At 41.7% G+C, this 18074-nt stretch overlaps 1 protein-coding gene across 1 annotated transcript; it reads left to right on the top strand.

Annotated features, from left to right (window-relative positions):
- Nucleotides 1–217: 217 nt before the first annotated feature.
- On the top strand, nt 218–13132 carry LOC308154129 (glycerol-3-phosphate dehydrogenase, mitochondrial-like; the record flags this gene model as incomplete). The annotated part of the gene is made up of 15 exons (XM_080527306.1): nt 218–398; nt 639–763; nt 896–993; nt 1123–1286; nt 3545–3709; nt 4013–4157; nt 4525–4718; nt 4940–5074; nt 5221–5396; nt 6492–6623; nt 6848–7006; nt 8020–8138; nt 8385–8463; nt 11416–11514; nt 12657–13132. 15 exons carry the CDS (start codon nt 218–220, stop codon nt 12780–12782), a joined length of 2097 nt encoding a protein of 698 aa, XP_080383432.1. The 3' UTR covers nt 12783–13132.
- Between the last annotated feature and the right edge of the window lie 4942 nt (nt 13133–18074).

Raw genomic sequence — 18074 nt, 5'->3', positions numbered from 1 at the left:
GATATTCAGATCGAGAATTGACTACACTGTGCTCTCAGACGTGTGTGGGATTTGCAAAGCAACGTGTCCGATTGACACTTGAGTTGAGTTGACACTTGATTTAGTCCCAGTGTTGGCGAACCTGGCTGAGAAGTGCAGATATTCTGAATCTGCTGATATGTATCAATATGTTAGGTAATAATCTAGTGTGTGTGTGTGTGTGTGTGTGTGTGTGTGCATGTTGCAGGCGCGGCTGACATATGTGGCAGCAGAGGGGGAGTTGAAAGTGCCGTACGCAGATGGGTTCCCGACCCGGAAGGCCCAGTTGTCCACCCTGGAAGACACGGAGGAGTTTGACGTCCTCATTGTAGGGGGAGGGGCCACAGGCTCTGGGTGTGCCTTAGAAGCTATCACACGCAGTGAGTACTCTTTCTGAAGCGCCCCTTTTTGAAAATGACAAGATATGCCAGGGTTTGGGTCAGTTCCACAATCTGCAGGCCCTGCTCCCCCCCCCATGCACAATACAGGAGATGTATATACGAATGATACCACTGCATCCTGACTAGATTTGTTTAGATTTGAGATTTGACTCTGTACACTACCAGACTGTTATTGATCTGTCTGTCTTTGTGTCTTCGTGTCTCTGTCTCTCCTCCCAGACCTGAAGACTGCCCTGGTGGAGAGGAATGATTTCTCATCAGGCACCAGCAGCCGCAGCACCAAGCTCATCCATGGGGGAGTCCGCTACCTCCAAAAGGCCATCATGCAATTAGATTACGAACAGGTAAACATATCGTTTTCTATTCCCTAAGCTGGCGAAGAGCTCACTTTATCATCACATTGCTTAGTTTTCCCTACTCTGGCCATTTGTCATTGAAGAGATTTAGATATTGTACTGCTTTCCCCCTGGGTACAGTATATGATGGTGAAAGAAGCCCTCCATGAGCGCTCCAACCTGCTGGATATTGCACCCCATCTATCTGCCCCTCTACCAATCATGCTTCCTGTTTACAAGTAAGTGTGTACAAAGAGTGATGAATGTTTTGAGACTGAAAATATGTATCAAATATATGTACCAGGTGTCAATACATGCTGCACAGTGGAAGCCATCATTAATGATTGTACTGTGGTCTGTGTGCTCAGGTGGTGGCAGCTTCCCTACTACTGGGCAGGGATAAAGATGTACGACCTTGTGGCGGGGTCCCAGTGCCTTAAGAGCAGCTATGTCCTGAGTAAGAGCAAGGCTCTGGAACTCTTCCCCATGCTGAAGAAAGACAAGCTGGTGGGAGCCATCGTCTACTACGATGGTGAGTTGGTTTAGGCCTAGACTTAACATTCACGCAAAGATGTTCCACTGGGTGTGGTGCAGTTTCCAAGTCCAATCACTGGGATACATCATACTGGTTAATGTTTACTGGGGGCAAACACAATAAAGCTACTCATGTCACATTGTTGTGATTTTCCCGGCTATGTGGGTTAGATTGAATATGGCCCCAGGAGGTCAAAACAACAGCTAGCCAGTGGCCATCAGATCTCCACTGTTCCCCCTGAGTGAATGTGTCTGCAGGCTGCTGGTGCTCTGCATGCCCTGTGCCCCTGCTTAGCCCTGGGAAATCCAGCCATACGTGATGTCTCTATCTGGCTGTGTAGATTGTCACCCCCTTCCCCGTCACTCAAGACCTCTCATTTTCACACTGCAAAAAACTCCCAAACGTGTCTAAAGGCTATTCTGTCAGTTCTTTGTTTCGAATTATGTGGATACCTCCAAGAACAGACAGTCAACATGTTTTCTGAAAGGGAATTATGTCCACAGTCTGTACAATTCAGTCATTTAAAAGCTCCTATTTACATAATGTGTGGGTGAAAACAGAGATCAAGGGGAGTACTGCTTTAAGCAGGAGTTTGTGAGAAAAATGGTCATCTCATTTAGCCTAACCCGTCCTCCATAGGGAGATATAGCAGCATTGTCTCTGGGTATGCTCCTGGTAGCTGACAGAGAAAGGTTTCTAGAGCTTCTATCAGTGTGTGTTTGGTTTTTACCCTCCCCCATAGACTGCCATAGGGGGGCTTTTCTCTCCAATTATTCCGTCTGGAACAATCACGGCCGTGACATTTCAGAATTTGACCTTCTACTCTGTAACGCAGAGCCAGTACCGTGGTCCGACGGCCTGACTGCTGCTTTACAATCTCTCATCCCTCTTTACCCTGCTAGTTTCCCCCAAGCAGAGCTGCCGCCGTTCCTGTCTCCCAGGGGGCCAATGTGGTCCAGAAAACACACACTACTCAAGCTAAACACAACCTCACCCTGAAAAGCACAAGGATTCCTGGTTACTACTGATTTTGAAGTATGACATTTTTTAAAAATGGATTTATTATTCGGTCAAACATTAAAAATAAAACAACCCAAAAAACATGAAGTTTCAGTAGAAACTGCTGTCTGTCATCACCTCCCCTATTAGATCCGTGGACTCTCTGTGGGGTGTAGGGTAATGACTGCGTCTCCAGCTGTAAGTGTCAGCCTGGCCAAGTACAGTCTAGCGACTCATGACTGTGTTAGATGACACTGCCTGCCATGACTGTCCCCTGTCATTTTCCCACAGCCTCTAAATGTTTAAACCAAAAATGAAATCAAAATAATATATAATTACGCACTCTTATTGAGTTTAGTAGCACCTAAACCCAAGGCATGGGTTAGGATCGAATCATGGGGGCATCAAATCGTTCTGCAAGGAATTCCTATGCATCCTACAACACACTGCAAGGGTCTGTTCCGGTGAAAGAAATGTTTATTCTTTCCTTCTTTCCTTGAGGAAATCACTGCTAGAATACAACTGGACAGGTCCTGTGTAGGGCTCAATTGCATAGCTTTGACCTATCCTGCCAGGTCAGATCAGTGATCGTCCTCAAGGGAGGAAGGACCGATGTGTTAAGTACAGTGGGGTGCAAACATTTGGGCAGTGGGCACCCCTAGTCAAAATGCCTTTTACAAGGCCGGGCCGTTGTGAGTAGGGGTCGTCAGCTCTTCAGGTCTGAGGGAGGCGTGATGCTGAGCTCGGACTCCCTATCGTCCGCTTCATGTGCAAATTATCTTAACTTTACAGACACCACTAAGTAAGTGATAGTGAAGGATGGCTAACTTAGTACTTGTTGGTATAGTGATCGTAAATGGATAAATGGACTGCACTTATATAGCGCCTTTATCCAAAGCGCTTTACAACGGCCTCTCATTCACCCATTCACACACACATTCACACACCAATTCTTTTTCTTCTCTCCCCTACTTCTTTACTTCTTCTTTGTCTGTCACCTTTCCCCACGCTCCTCTTCCCCATCTTTACCTCTCCCTCTCCCTCCTTTCCACCAACCATCTTCCTCTCTCCCTTGCACACATCCTTTTTTCTCCTTCTCCCATTCCTCCTCCAAACCTCCTTGCTCCCCCTCTCCAATCTTTCTTCCCTCCCCCTCCACTCCTCCTGTTCCTCCTCTTCTATCCCCTCCCCCTCCTCCCCCTTTACCCCCTCCCCTTCTCTCCTCTCCTACCGTCTCACCCCCTCCGCCGCTGCAGGGCAGCACAACGACGCTCGGATGAACCTGGCCATCGCCCTCACGGCGGCCAGGCACGGCGCCGCCATCGCCAACTACACAGAGGTGATGCGCCTCCTGAAGAAGAAGGACCCCCAGACGGGCAGGGAGAGAGTGTGTGGGGCCCACTGCAGGGACGTCATCACAGGTACACACACAGCGACAGACAGGCAGACACGCATATACATTCTCTCCCTCTCAAACTACTTTCTTTCTATTTCTCCATCTTTCAAAATCTTCCTCTCTCTAAATAAGTTTAAATGTTTTTGAGTTTTTTTGAGTTTTTTTGGCCGCTGTTTTGATTGGCTACCCACATATCCGAATAAATTCATACTCCCTATCAACATTTCCCCTTGTCTACCCGTTAAAGTGAGCGGGCAGTCTAATAGATGAGCTCATAGGGGTTTATGGCCCTGGCTCTTGGTTGATGCTGTTACTGTGCCTCTCTCAGGGCAAGAATTTGATGTCCGGGCCAAGTGTGTCATCAACGCCACAGGACCGTTTACCGACTCACTGAGGCAAATGGACGACGAGAAGAATGAGAACATCTGCCAGCCCAGTGCTGGCGTACACATCGTTATCCCTGGCTACTACAGGTACTGCACAGCGACTCCATTCAGTCACGTAGTAGAGCAAGGAATACACACTGGCAGGGCATAGGGGCTGACCAGCCTGTCTTCTCTTGTAGAGGGAACTAAAGGCAGAACACACAAACGGGCAATTGCAATACAAAAAGAGTAAGGTGGCCTGTATATGGCAAGTATAGAGTGCACATTGCTCCTATATAGTACAGGCACTTGCAGGCAGGTCTCAGAAATGTTGATAATGTAATAAGATCAATGAACATAAAAACTGTTTGGTGTGGTGTACTACTTTGAATGCTAGTGCTAGACAACGGCATAATGATATAATGTGTGATTAGAGTGAGACATCGCTTTAACCCACCCCATCCTCTTCTTGTAGTCCTGACAACATGGGCCTCTTGGACCCAGCAACCAGTGACGGACGCGTCATCTTCTTCCTGCCCTGGGAGAAGATGACCATCGCCGGGACGACGGACTCGCCCACAGCCGTCACCGCCCACCCCATCCCCAGGGAGGAGGACATCAACTTCATCTTGAATGAGGTCCGCAACTACCTGAGCCCCGACGTGGAAGGTACGTCTACTAGGGAAGCTCAATACTAGTCTGATCAGCCATCATATCGGTATTGGCAAATAACGCTTATGCTTAAAATTACAGGAGGCTTTTTCTGATATTTGTATTGGCCCAGAATTGTCATATTCGTGCATCCCTATTATGTGTGTGTGTGTGTGTGTGTGTGTGTGTGTGTGTATGTGTGTGTGTGTGTGTGCGTGTTTTCTCCATTTGGTCCTCAGTGCGGAGGGGGGATGTTCTGGCAGCCTGGAGTGGTATCCGTCCCCTGGTCACAGACCCCAACTCCAAAGACACCCAGTCCATCTGCAGGAACCACATAGTCAACATCAGCGACAGTGGCCTTGTCACCATCGCTGGTCTGTACTCTAAAACCGGGCTGAAACACTTTGGGATTTTTTCAAATATAGGAGACATATTTAGTAGCTGTTTCTCTCTCCATATTTATTGAGGAATAGCTTGTGTGTGTGTGTGCTAATATAACCAGACAATGTTCTAACCCCAGGGGGAAAGTGGACCACCTACCGCTCCATGGCGGAGGAGACCCTGGACGCGGCCATCCAATCCCACGGCCTGAAGGCTGGGCCCAGTAGGACGGTGGGCCTGTTGCTTGAGGGGGGCAAGGACTGGAGCCCCACCCTGTACATCCGCCTGGTCCAGGACTACGGACTGGAGAATGAGGTGAGACACATCCCATAAGCAGTCACTTCACCACTTCACCCCCCATTTTGGCTCCAGAACCTAAAAGCACTGTCAGTGAATTCTGCATGCATGGCCACAAACAAATAATACCAGTTTGTCAAATGCAAGCGTTTTCCCTTTTCCAACACCAACAAAAAGTAAAGAAAGGAAATGCAAATAGCACTTTATTTCTGTTGTGCTTAAGCAATACCATTCCATTAGAGCAGCATTGCTTTTTTTTTTTAAATCATGATTTGAGGCTATACAGAATTTTACAAAAAAAAACTAAAACTAAAAAACCCATTGTTATCAGTCCTTATTGCTTTGGTTATGAAGGCATCATTGTTAGGGGGGTTATTAATAATACTGAATATATGACAGTGGCTTTTAAGTTTTCTAGGTGTCACAGTAACAATGTTGTAGTACCATTAGCAATTGAGTTACAATGCTGCTTAGACATGGTCCCATTGTTACTTTTACGATGGTTGTAGTTGTAGTGTTTTTTACATTACACAACAACACATCATTCTGTGATTTTGTTTGACTGCAGGGAAAAATAGTTTAAATTCTGCAGTGCTGGTTGGATTCAGTTGACTCCCCATTCTAATCTCGATTGTAGACATGCATGTACTCTTAACACTCTATGATTCAACCATACCAGGTAGTAAAAGAGCTCAACACCCAAGTATGTTAACTCCTCATTAGACCAAGCACTCTCTGCCATAGTGGTGTTTTGTAGAATATTCCAAAAGGTCAATGTTGGTGTTTTGACAGCATTTGACCTTTGATGTGAGAGGTAAGTCAGCCATCTGAATAGCAATACCCCTTTGTTTAGTCCAAACACAGGATGAATCCTAGACAAAACTGTACCTTCCCCACTACCCTCCCCAACAGATCCTCAACAGTGAGCGCTCTGTCGAGAGATCATATTGATCCTAGAGCAATAGCCTTTTGTGTGTGTGTGTGTGTGCGTGTGTGTGTGTGTGTGTGTGCGCGTGTGTGTGCATGTATGTCTGAGAAATGTGTCTTCTTTTCACACTAAACCAATGATGCAAACATGCAATTTCAGAGGATAACATTGTCGTTTATCTACAGGTAGCCCAGCACCTGGCCGCGACATACGGAGGAAAGGCATTCGACGTCGCCAAAATGGCACGGGTCACCGGAAAGAGGTGGCCGATTGTGGGCAACAGACTAGTCTCTGAATTCCCTTACATTGAGAGCGAGGTACAGTATTTCTGTATAGTGTTTCAGAGTTTTTCCTCACGCTTTTGACTTTTGTGAGATACACTCAGACCTTAGAGAGTCAAAGCAGGTAGAATACACAAGAATAAAGAGTGAAAGCCTGCACATGACCCACACATACACACACTTAATACATAGCTAAATCACAACCATAGACCACAATCTTCGTCCCATTAAAACGCTGCTCCTTCTCCCTCCTTCTCAAGGTGCGGTACGCCATTAAGGAGTACGCGTGCACGGCCATTGACGTGATCGCCCGGCGTACAAGACTGGGCTTCCTCAATGTGCAGGCCGCGGACGAGGCACTGCCGCGCATCGTAGAGATCATGGGCAAACAGCTGGACTGGAGCGATCAGAGGAAGACCGTGAGTGACCAGCCCAGAGACAAAAGACACAAATCACAGAATCTTTCATAGCACTTGGAAGGTCCCCTTATTACCTGGTATGGTAACAAAGTAATGACATAATTCTTTATTACTAGGGCTGTCAGTCGATTAAAACAAATTGCTTATTGCTAACTAACCCTAACCCCATCCTATTAATCAATCAATCAAACGTGGAAATGCGGGGAAAAAAAATCACCCTTTTTTTCACCTTGGTTTGAGATTTTAAAAACACTTCTAGACAAGAAACCCAAAGTGGTGCCTAAACAATGAGTTGGGGAGTAATAAAGTGCCCTACACGTTAATAATGAAATGATGGCCTCCCCATCAAAGGTGCACGTTTCTATTCCTATTCCCACAGATGAAGACACAAGGCTTAAACCAAGCTTCCTTGGTGCTACACTCTTGCTTACTTGGCTAAAACACTATATTCTGATTGTCTTATAAAGAATGCAATGGGAAGATTTAAGGGGCCTCCTCATTCAAAGTATTGTTTATATTGGCTTATTGAATATGAACATGCTTCCTTTCTGCACAAGAATCATGTTTATTTTTATCCATGTTTATCGACACAATAACAATGTTTATTTTTGTCCTACTCCTGAAATCTGGTAACCTGTTTTGATTGAATAGGGCCTTACATTTCTGTGCTGCTATTATGCTGGTGTATGTGTGGATAAAAGTACAATAGAGAGGTCCACTCCCTTCCTGTATTTCCCCCTCTAGGGGAGTGTGGTGTGTGTGTGTGTGTGTGTGTGTGTGTGTGTGTGTGTGTGTGTGTGTGTGTGAATGAACCCTGACCCAGTTCAGTTTAGGTGTGCGCTCTATCTCCCAGGTGTGTCCAGTTTCCCCATTAGGATGAACTACACCTTATTACACAAGACCCTGTAACAGCCATAAAACGTAACTGCAGTGGACTGGTGCCAGGCCGACTTTTCTCCATACTGTTCTGAAAACAAAAAAAAAGTCTCATATTTTCACTGTGATTTCTGTAGGAAGAGCTGGAATCTGCCAGAAAGTTCCTCCACCAAGAGATGGGCTACAGGTCTCGGGATGAGCAGCTGACCAAGACAAAATCCATGCCAAACATCCTTGATGCAGAGGAGGTGGCTAGGTACTGTGCTGGGGCAAAAGGAAGGTCTTTCACACATGCTCCAACGTACCTATCAGAAGGCAAGGTGTAGCCACCGCCATCTTGCTTAAACTCCAAATCTTTCAGGGAGAACTCCAAATAATTTCAAGTGTCCAGGGACTGCTAGGGGAGTTTTAGAAGGGAAGTAGGGAGGGAGCAAGTTTACAGATTGAGATGTACAAACAAGGGTATATTGTGTGTCATTGATGGCTATACTTGTATTGACAGGTACACAAAACGGTTCTACAAATTTGACAAAGACAACAAAGGCTTCATCACTACAGTGGATGTTCAGAGGGTCTTAAAGGTGAGCAGCGTTTCCATCTTTTAAGTCTTTGTCTGTAGGTATACAATTTTTGATACCGTTAAACCTTTTCCAAACAAAACCGCGGTTTTTCAGTTAACCGCGGGATTCAAAATGATGTTGTTGTAGGGCTTTGACGGATAATGGAGCCCTATACTACTACAATACATTCATGTGAAAACATCGGAAGCACAGTCGCAACACAATTAGGCTACTTTAATACATGAATTAAGGCACACTTTAGTAGGCTACACCGTACATGAAAATATATAAACACATAAAATACATGAAACATGGAGGGTGCAAGGAAGATCTATGAAGAAATCTTTGAACAGTGTCTTAATTTAATGAACTGCTTTTTCTCATTAGCTTGGTTCTTACACAAAGTTTCAACTGCTTCTCAAGGTATTTCAGTTTTTGAATTAGGGTTAGGGTTAGGGTTTGAATATCTGATTTAGAATTATGCAGTGAACATACTTCAAGCTCTTCATAAAAACCACATGCCTCTTTCTCATTAAACCAACGTGACTCTGACTCGTCTTGAACTGTCGTAAGTCTATCAACAAAGAAAATGCTATCAAAAATAAAAGTAACCTAACCATGGTAGAGCTGTCAAAATAAATGTACTAATACAGATACAGATAAATACAGCATTATATTTGCGTTCACTAGTGATCGTCTACCTTCTGAGAAGCAGTCATGTGACACGCGATTATGATTGCTTCTAAATAGTAGTTTTTGACAGGTTATTTATTTGACAAATAAACTTTTGTAAATGTTTTACAAAATGTTCTGTCAACAGTTTCAATAGCGTCTTCAACCACACAGACAGTGGAGCTTTGCACAAACACTCTTAAGGCATTTATTATTATCTCCTACCTCTTGTTTTATTGTATTGTGGTTTATTTACTACTCGTCAGCACTTGGAGTTACATTCAATGCATGAATTGTGCAATATATATATACCGTATTTTCCGGACTATAAGTCGCGTTTTTTTTCATACTTTGGCTGGTCCTGCGACTTATAGTCAGGTGCGACTTATATATCAATAATTCATAATCTCTGACTGACATGAACTGACATACGGTAATCTCTGACTGACATGAACCAAGGAGTAACTTCCGCTAGCGCCTCATACACGATAGAATAGCCATTATACTTGACAATGTGGACATTAAACACGACATGTGGACATTAAACATGATGTTATGGACCTTCTACACAATGTTATGGACTTTATAAACGATATTAAAGTCATTTATTCCTTCCAGAGACTGTTCTATGTTGCTAAGTTACCCCCGCGAGGCTATTTTGCTACTTCCGCTAGCGCCACATACGCGATAGAATAGCCATTATACTCGACAATGTGGACATTAAACACGACAATGTGGACATTAAACATGATATTATGGACCTTATACACGATATTATGAACGTTATACACGATATTAAAGTCATTTATTACCTTTCAGAGGCTGTTCAATGTTGCATTGTTTGTAGGCCGCCCTTCATCCTAACTACTTCCGTTTTTCACCAAGCTATCTTTGTCATGGCCTTATACACGATAAATAGTCGTTACACTCGACAATGTGGACATTAAGCACTATATTATGAACGTTATACACGCTATTATGAACGTTATACACGATATTAAAGTCATTTATTACCTTTCAGAGGCTGTTCCATCCTGTTTGCTTGCTCCCGCGACGCCATTTTGCTAACCTTCGTTAGCAACGCGCTAGCTAGCCCTGGCATTACACTCGATAATTTAAGTATTTCTAACCTTTCAGAAGAAGTTTTAACGTGAATTATGTCCTTCCTGGGCTTACAAATCCTCTCATGTCTCTTCACAGTGCCAGACTAGAGTCAAGCTCAACAGGGTCTTCTTTCCCCGCTGATTCCGCCAAGCCCGTTCCCTTGAACCATGCGACTTATAGTCCAGTGCGACTTATATGTGGTTTTTTCCTCTTCATGACCCATTTTTGGCCTGCTGCGACTTATACTCGGGTGCGACTTATAGTCCGGAAAATACGGTATATATATATATATATTTTTTTTGTGATACATTTTTTATTAATTTTTCTTCAGGGAATGGTACAAGGGAGTGGTAACATGTAAATGAACAAAAGAGAAATAGAATAACACAAATCCAGTAGAAACCTCCCCCCCCCCTCTCCCAATCTCCCTTTACCCCAGCAGTCCCCTACCTCCCCCTCCTCCCACACATGTCCCTCCCGCCACAAACCTCCAACCCACCCGCCCAATCACAGCCCCATGCCCCCCACCCACTAAATACATTTGATTGATTGATTTATATCATTGCGCTGCAGATTCATTGACTGCATCATTGTTATTTTGACACAACAACAAAAATGTGATACATGTTCCAGTTTTATTCTTTTTACAACAGAATAGCAAACGTTAACAACATCTATAAATATATATATATATATATAAATACAAATATAAAACTTGAGTGGAAACTCAAATAACACAAAAACGGCAGTACCAAAAATGGGCATAAAAACCTGTTGCGGTCTGTAGCGGACTCTGCAATGTAGAGGTCTGCACTGTACCCCCATCACAGTGGGCCTGAGAGTTGCATCAAAATGAGTCTATTAAATAGTCCATTAGGCTATTCTAGGTTTTTTGCCAGAAAAACGAGGATGTTCACCTTTTCAGGATTCACGGTTTAACCGTATAACCATCCAACCCTAGTATACATAGGTATACATTCTCTATTGATAGGTTGCTCAAAGGGAACAAACTAATGTGGATTTTGAATGGGACCCAAAGCCGCCATTTTTCCTAGGTCTCCTTCTGGTAGATGAAGGCACACATTGGCTCTCTATTACTGAGGAACAGCCAATAGAGCAGTGATATCTTTATTTATTTATTTTATTTTTATTTTTTATAAATGTCTCACCGATCTCTCTCTCTCTCCCCTCATCCAGAATATCTGTGTCCAGATTGACGAAAATGCGCTCCACGAAATCCTCAACGAAGTAGACCTCAACAAAAATGGGCAGGTTGAAATCGATGAGTTTTTACAGGTACAGTAGGTGTTTTTTTAAAGTAAAGTAAAGAGGTGTCTTCCGTAAGTGCAGGCGCTCATGCGTGTGAGTGTGCGTGTGCGTGTGTGTGCATGTGCCCATATAATCTCTGTCCTGCTAATAAAGGGACTCATCATAAAGATCAGACAAGGCGTGATGATAATGGAACCCCCAGGGAGTGGTATCCATTACACACACACACACACACACACACACACACACACACACACACACACACACACACACACACACACACACATACACTAATACTTTCAGTTAACTATAGCTCCTTGCCCTTCCTTTCAGATGATTACAACACTACAACTTAAAAATAGAATATAGAATCTTCATGTTCTTTTCCCTCCTTTTTCTTGGCCAGGCATGAGCAGTCCTCGCTCTAGGTGTGAAAGCTTCACTGCAACGTAATGTACACCCCAGACCAGCCGGTCTCACTAGATAAAGATAATTAGTCTAAAGAACTCCTCCTGACAGAATGAGTGGAGGTAATGAGGTTGAAACCAGTCCAGTTCCTGAGAAGTGATCCTGTGGTAAATGAGAGTGTACCATGTTGAGAGGGCCTAGAGAGGCTTGGTGACAGCAGTAGATGAGCACATAATGACTCTTCATTAGTGCATGTCTTTGACTCTGAGACCCTTGGATCCTTGGTCTGCTGTGCGGCCACCAACGGAGTGTGTTACAGGGGACAGAAAGTCTTGGAGGTTGTTCTTCCGTGTTTACCAGTGGTTCTTGTGTTGGTATTATAGTGATCAGTCTACTCTCTCTTTTAATTACATGCACTGAATCACACACACACACACACACACACACACACACACACACACACACACACACGCACACACACACTGTTCTTCCCTCTCTCCACAGACACTGACACACACACACACACACACACACACACACACACACACTTTCTCCCACTCAACATTTCATGTACATTTTTACGATTTGGCAGACACTTTTATCCAAAGCGACTTACAATTAGAGATTACAGGGACATTCTCCTTGGAGCAATTTAGGGCCTTGTGTTTGATACGTGTTTGATACGTGTCATTCCATTGAGAAGGGTGCTGACATATCATTCTCCTCTGTTCTATGGTTGTGTGTCCTCCGGTAAACTGTAGCTGATGTGCGCAGTAAAGAAGGGCCAGGTGTCCAACAGCCGTTTGGACATGCTCATGAAGAAAGCAGAGGAGACTCTGGACCTGAGGGGGCCTGTCTCTGTGGATCGCAGCGGGGGAGGGGTATGAAGTACCCCTGTACGAAACAGAGCTGTGGTGCCAAGGAGGTGGAGAGAAGCGCGTTTCTGGTGGCATGGCAGTTCAACCATGTGGTTGGTGACAGGAACGGAGATGTCATATGGTAATATGATCATTTGAATGACAATGTTGTAATCAAGGAACCATTCTGAATTCTCAAAATGTAGACCGTAACACTTCTGGTTATTTTTTGTGTGTGAAATTGAATCTAAATAGTGAATTGGAACTAGGGGAAATATGTTCATTTTAATTTGTATATGTATATTGGAACTAGGGGAAATATGTTCATTTTAATTTGTATATGTATATATATATAGTATATATATATATAGTCTAACAGAGTTTTTCATGATAATGGATTGCACTCCTTACTACTGTGGATTACACAACTCGTGCCTCTGACTGAAATGATGCTATTGTGACGCACCCAAAGTGTCTGTTTTGAGATTCTCATCAATGCTCTGCATTTAATGCATTTAATCATGTTGTAATTGTTGTAATGTTATTTTGTTGGGGCTTATTTGTTAGTTGTCTCATATGGCTGTCCAAGTTGTCCAAGTAACTTTCTTTAGCTGAGATACATAAACTATACAGTTTATCCATAAGAAAGTTGAATGTTTCTGACTTGCACATTTATGTAACTACCTATTATACTCCGTACCATACTGCAGTACTATTTTTTTAATGGTTTCCTAGAGATATTTTTCGAGAGCTGCTAACATACTGTACCTCTTGGTTTGTCAAACTATTGAGGTTGCCATTACAAGGTTTCTAGCTTTATTGTTACTGTTTAATCAAACTGCTTTTTACTACTGATGTTATCATTATATATTTTTGCATTTGCATTTGTGTTTATCATTAAATACATTTGCATTTGTGTCTTAATTTTTTAAGTTAACCCAGTGTTGATGATGTTGGCATCTTGCTGAATCTATAAAATATTGCATAGGAATCTCTCCTTTCACTGTCTCTATCTGTCTGCACATGAGATTATTTTATTATGTATTAAGTAATTACTGCACTAAAAAAGTAAATAGAATTTGCACGTTTTTACAGTGTCAATGAATAATGCAAACATTTCAAGCATGTAAAGATGAACAGTTATATAAGTCTATCACATAAAATTATTTTTTACAAAAGGGAAGTTTTATATTGTGCTGTGAATGTTTCTCAATATATGTTTTGAGTTATATAATACAATAGCATGTGTGTACACTTCCTTAGACAAACATTTGTGTTGTGAGAAAATCATTTGTGAGGTTTCAGTTGTGTACAATTACTGTAACTAAATCAAACCATGTGTATCAGTTTGTTGTCACATGGGGTTTGTGCACAATGCCTTGACAGCAAGGGCTCTTGGAACTGCCAACTTCAGCCTATGAAGAATACCTGATGGGCAACTCGACTTCAATCACTGTTCCTTTGATTGTGTCTTCTTGGATGAAATTTCATCTTTATCCAGATTGAAAGAGATTCATATTCCTCTTTTTTCAAAGAATACTATGTAAGTCAATCTCTTTTCAGAAAAACGTAATTATCTAATTAAATGTATTTGGTTACAAACAAAGCATTGTTTTGTTGTGTGAGTATTTTTAAGACATAGCTTCTTTTTTTAAATCCTGATGACTACCATTCATAAAGTTAGCATGACAAGCTTGCATTTCTCATGGGAATTATATCTGTTATGAAACACAATACAGGAAATGGTTCCATGTTTAACTGTACACACCCTGTAGGGTTGGAGGGCTGGAGGGCTGGAGGAGGTTACCTAACGATTACTCCTGTGCACAACAAACAATCCAGCACTATACATCTATTTAACACATAACTACACATACAGTGCATTCGAAAAGTATTCAGACCCCTTCACCTTTTCAACATTTGGTTGTGGTGGTATGCCTCAATTTAAAATTGATTAAATAAAAATAATTTCCCATCAATCCACACACATTTCAACATTCTATATGACACAATAATGCAATGATATAATGAAAAGAAACGTCATATTAACTGCATTCAAGCAACAATAATTCATGTTTTAAAATTAATTGACCTATATGGGCAACCATAGATGATGTCATTTTGAGTTTCCTTTTCCCCCCTCACCTGCTCCAATAGGATGGGAAATTACAAATGTATAGGAAATACTAGCTTAGACTGCGCTATTGATTAGTTCATAGACTATTACAAGGATAGTTCACTGTATACTGTATGTTTTGAATGAAATCATGTTTGTGGAGCTCATACTACGGTACTCCTCAAAGCTTCAGCATTCAAATTGAATTTAGCCTCAGATATATCTGTCAGAATTGAAAGCCATTTTAGTAAAACTGTGTCCTTAAAGTGAAAAAGTGAAAATGACTACCATTTTCTCAATATCTGTATTATATATTACTCTAAGCTAGTGGTTACCAAACATTTTACAACTGTGGAATTGTAATGAAAGGCTACAACACACAATACTTGTTATTCATAATGCAGTTATGTGCATTTATGCAGTATTAATGCGCATTAATGCGAGTTAGACCTCTCTGCACGTTTTAAAGTTGGATTGGTTTCAATATCTTAAAAATTGTAGTAGGATCAGCAGGTAGAAGAATTGGAATAATAATAATGATATGTCCAAGAACAATAGTTGGGCCTGCTGAAGCAAACCCCACCGAACTAGAGGAACTTTGTGGGCATACAGTCTTATGTTGATAGTGGAAAAGGTTTAAAGATGTTTCAATAGATAGATAGATAGATGGATACATACATAGATACATAGATAGATACCCAGATTGCTTGGTAATAGTAGTTAGTGGTGTTGGCCATAGCTCTGCTGTCATAGGATTTGAGGCAGGTCCAGTAGAAATCATGTCCCTGTATCCTGCACATATTGTTATTATACATATAATACATAATAACATAATATAATAACATATTATATTATAATTATAATAATATAATAACATAATATAATACATATTATACATATTATATATGTGCTAGTTAAAAGTTATACAATTATTAAAAAACATGTTTTCCAAACTATTTGTGTCTTGATTACAACGGTAGTTCATCAGGTGATCAGCAGTCAGCATAATGCAATTAAGAAGTCTGCACCATTCCACACCCTCTAATCCTGAACAAATTTGAACTGCACTGTGATAACTATAATCAACTATAATAATGTGGGATGCTAATGTAATGCTATGTGTCAGTGAGGAGAGGGGGAACACAGATCGGCCAAAATGTCTTAACTATCTACAACAAGGTGTCATGAGGAATTAGCCTCATTATAACCTGCAGAGTATGTGACACGGTCTGGTGAAAAGGGCTGCATGTCAGCAATTCTCAAGTTGTGCAAATGAGCACAAAGCTTCTTTTTTTCTTTCGTTTTTTTTTGCGTGTTGAAGTATTGAAGAGCCCACTGGATATAACAAACAACAGTTTTAGGATCATTAAATACTTTGTGAATTGGATTCACTGTCTCGTCTGCCATAGGCTACTGGGTAGGCCTAAGTGATACATGGTTTGTAAACAAACGTACGTTTTAGGACGTGTTCAAAAGTAAGGACTGTGTGATCATCTAATTATATGCAGTTATGTGTTTTTAGCATGTTGATGTTCTATCAGCATGTTGTGATGTGCTGAACATGCAGTCATATGTTCGTAGCGATGTTCCTTTTTAGCGCTAGCCTACTAGCAGCTGTTTTGCATGTGTTTTGATTCAGATCGTGTTTCTCCGCTATTTGATATAAGGTCTGCCAACATTCAAACTATTTTCAGATTTCAATGTATGACACATCATTTGAAAGCTTACAATCTGCACTTTCATAATCTGGAAAAAACTGAAAAATGACATTGCCTTACTTGAGGACTTTTTTTTACCAGACCCTGTCACATCCTCTGTATGCAATTGGGCAAGAGAGTATCTTAAGTGATATGGATTTAAACAGTTAATATTTTATTTTTCAAGTTTTACAACGGTAACAAGGTTTCACATGTGTTGTGTGTGTGCATAAATGAGCGAAAGAAAGAGTACAGTATTACCACTATAGTACCACTGGTACAGTGGACATATTTGTTTTTATGTATGGCCATTTATCTATTCACTACTCAAAGCCAGTTTGTTCTTTCTTCTCTAGCCTTGCTGCATTTACAGAGCCAGCACTGGTAGGAAAGTTATTCAACATGGTCCTGAAACGACATCACTAGGTCAGTTGTCAGTCAGAAATCTCTGAACGTTCAATCTCGAGCAGAAGAATCCTGTGTTGTGTTGATTCCATGACCCTCTTGACTTTGGACATTTTATTACTTTAGATTATTTTTTATTTTTTTTATCTAACCAAATCTCAATGACACCACAGCAAATGCTGTTTTCAATATCATGTCTCTATGATCCCATGCCATTTGGTAGAAATATTGTCTTTCAGTTTCTTTTGGAGGGGAACAGCATCTGATGGGGGGGGGGGGGGGGTTAAACTGGCCCCAGGACTGAGGGGCGGTCACTTACAGTATAACCAGGTAGGCTGAGAAGACCTCTGCTCACTGCCCACCTGTTCATAACACGGACACGATTATTAACACCAATTATGGAGCCTCTCGCTAGTCAACCTCTGATGAAAAAAATACAATTAAAACAGGCGTTTGCTAAAGGTCAGTGTGAGATTTGAATGGCAGGAGAAGTCCTCAGCTCAATTTACACTTTGGTGTGCATTTGCAGTGGGCCGTCCTTAAAGGCCTTGTGTGGGAGGAGTAATTAATTGTGATGGATAATCGGACAAATCTGGTTGACATATGACCGCTAATGCTCTCCATCTCTGGGGGATTAGACCAGGGCTAAAGAGACTGTCAGCACACTAATAGAAAAGAGCAGGGAGAAATTGGGGAATTCAACAGTGGTACTTGGCTTCTCTCCCACTTTCCAGAGCTATAATTTGTTATGATTGCCTTATTGACATGACATTAATACTGTAGTGCTACGGCAATTATCTATAAGCAAATGTTATGCTACCATACATAAAGGTGGGGAAAGCGTCATACCTCGTTTAGCAAAGCACCTTATGTGAGGATCTGTTACAGTACCCTTTGTACAGTATGCATTTGCAAATACATTGTTTCTAATAATAATTGAGTTTTAATAAAGTATTTTTTAAAGTTCTAATTCATTGTAACAGGCTAAACTAGTTAATAATTAGTGCATATTTGGTGATGACCAGAAATGTACATGTTGGAAGTTGAGGTCAGTTTTTCAATCTAATGTGTGTTGCTAGCTCTCAAATCCAGTTTAAGACATTA

Source organism: Nansenia antarctica (assembly GCF_963989245.1).
Source record: "Nansenia antarctica genome assembly, chromosome: 3".
Lineage (NCBI taxonomy): Eukaryota > Metazoa > Chordata > Actinopteri > Argentiniformes > Microstomatidae > Nansenia > Nansenia antarctica.
Note: the sequence above shows the minus strand (reverse complement) of the source record. Positions and strands in the feature narration are given on the sequence as shown.